Source organism: Impatiens glandulifera, chromosome 4 (assembly GCF_907164915.1).
Source record: "Impatiens glandulifera chromosome 4, dImpGla2.1, whole genome shotgun sequence".
NCBI classification, from domain to species: Eukaryota; Viridiplantae; Streptophyta; class Magnoliopsida; order Ericales; family Balsaminaceae; genus Impatiens; species Impatiens glandulifera.
In genome coordinates this window covers 7,364,501-7,366,668 of record NC_061865.1, presented here as the reverse complement: position 1 = coordinate 7,366,668, position 2,168 = coordinate 7,364,501, and the positions used below count along the sequence as shown (strand labels likewise).

Here is a 2,168-nt window from a genome sequence, read left to right as displayed (position 1 = left end):
AACAAAAACATCAAAACTAACCGGTTTTTCAACCTATCTCATCCATCGAGATTCATTTGAATCGCCATTGTACGACTCATTAGTCACTCTAAGTGACCTTGTAAAAAGAGCCATCTTTCGCTCTAGTTCTCGTTTGTCCCGTCTCAAGTCTCTCTTAAAACTCTCCAACAATGACGTGAATAAAATTTATGTCTTAAACTCGACAATTATGACAACTAGAGGGGAGTACCTCATGAAGTTTTCCGTAGGCACACCAACCGTCAGACAATGGGCAATCCTTGACACCGCCAGCGACATCGTGTGGACTCAATGCCTCGAATGTATCAACTGTTTCAAACAGACTCAACGCAAATTTGATCCTATGAAATCATTATCCTATCAACCAATTGGATGTGAAGAACCAAAATGTCAACAATTGAGAAGAGGTGTCATTAATTGTAGTGGTGCAAATAGCAATTGTAAATATCGATTAGAATACAGTGACAACTCATTGAGCTACGGGGAACTAGCCACGGAAACTTTTAAATTGGAAAACACTTCCCTCCCGGGAATGGTTTATGGGTGCTCGAATAACAACATTGGCGTATTCGAAAAGAGCACAGCTGGTATTGTTGGGATCGGATATGGGCCACATTCATTAATTAATGGTCTTCCAGATAACATCCGGGGTAAATTCTCGTACTGCCTAACCGATCCTTCTAAAAGAAATGTAAGAAGCTATATAAGTTTCGGAGCTAACGTAATCATGTCTAGTCCCGGTTCAATCTCCATCCCGTTGGGCTTAGGGGTATCTCACCCCATCTATTACATCACATTGAAAGGTGTCAGCATCCAAAATATGAGATTTCCCTTCATTGGAGTATCTAATAACATGATAGACACGGGTTCAACAATATCCTATTTGCAAGCTAATTTGTACTATGAATTGGAAGCAGAACTAATAAGCAATATTCAAGACACGCCAGTTTCACCTCCAGATGATGTACATGTAAGACTTTGTTATAAGAATCACAAGTACCTTAAAATGCCGACGATCATTTACCATTTTTCCGAAGATGCTCAATTGGCTTTGTCGATGAAAAATACTGGACTTGAAGTCGATGATCTATGGTGTATAGGGATAATGCCAACTAATGATACTATAGGTGTATTTGGGAACCTATTTCAAATGAACTACATGATTGGATATGATCTTCAGAGACGAAGAGTTTCTTTTAGTCCAAATTATTGCTGAGGGAAATTAGTAATTGCTACTCATATTTAAAGTTTGGAGAATAAAATTATATGAGAAACAAATCTATATATATATATATAATGCTTAATTTTGAAAGTATCTAAATTGTCGGAGTCGAGAGTTGTAGTTAATTTGGATATATATGTGAGAATAAATGGATATATATATATATAATGATGCTTAATTTTGAAAGTGTTCGAATTGTCGGGTCGAGAGCTGTGGTTAATTTGAATATATATGTGAGAGTAAATGAATACTTGAGTCGGATTCTGGGTGGACCCGTCCATAAACTTAAAACGGTTAAAAATAAAATTAAAAATGCTATAGGTATGTTTCGAACTCGCAACCTAACAAAATAAGTACAACTTTTTAACCAACTAGGTTAATAGCACTTTATATATATATTTCAACACCAAATTTGATGAAAGAGGGACGTTGTAACAATATAAGTTCAACTTTTTAACTAACCAATCTCTATATATATAATGATGCTTAATTTTGGAAGTGTCCGGATTGCTGGGTCGAGAGCTGTGGTTAATTTGGATATATATGTGAGAGTAAATGAATATTTGGGTCGGATTCTTGGTTGACCCGCCCATAAACTTAAAACGGTTAAAAATAAAATTAAAAATATTATAGGTATGTTTCTAACTTGCAACCTAACAAAACAAATGCATCTCTTTAACCAACTAGACTAATAACACTTTATATTTTTAATTCAACACTAAGTTTGATGAACGCGGGACGTTGTAACAATATAAGTTCAACTTTTTAACTAACTAATCTATACATATAATGATGCTTAATTTTGAAAACATCCGGATTGCCGGGTCGAGATCTGTGGTTAATTTAAATATATATATGTAAGAGTAAATGGATACTTGGATCGGATTCTGGGTTGACCCGCCTATAAACTTAAAACGGTTAAAATAAA

At 35.2% G+C, this 2,168-nt stretch overlaps 1 protein-coding gene across 1 annotated transcript; it reads left to right on the top strand.

Moving 5' to 3' along the window:
* Positions 1-208: 208 nt before the first annotated feature.
* On the top strand, positions 209-1,234 carry LOC124934594 (aspartic proteinase CDR1-like). Its single transcript, XM_047475121.1, has one exon. It carries the CDS (start codon positions 209-211, stop codon positions 1,232-1,234), a length of 1,026 nt encoding a protein of 341 aa, XP_047331077.1.
* The last annotated feature ends 934 nt before the right edge of the window (positions 1,235-2,168 follow it).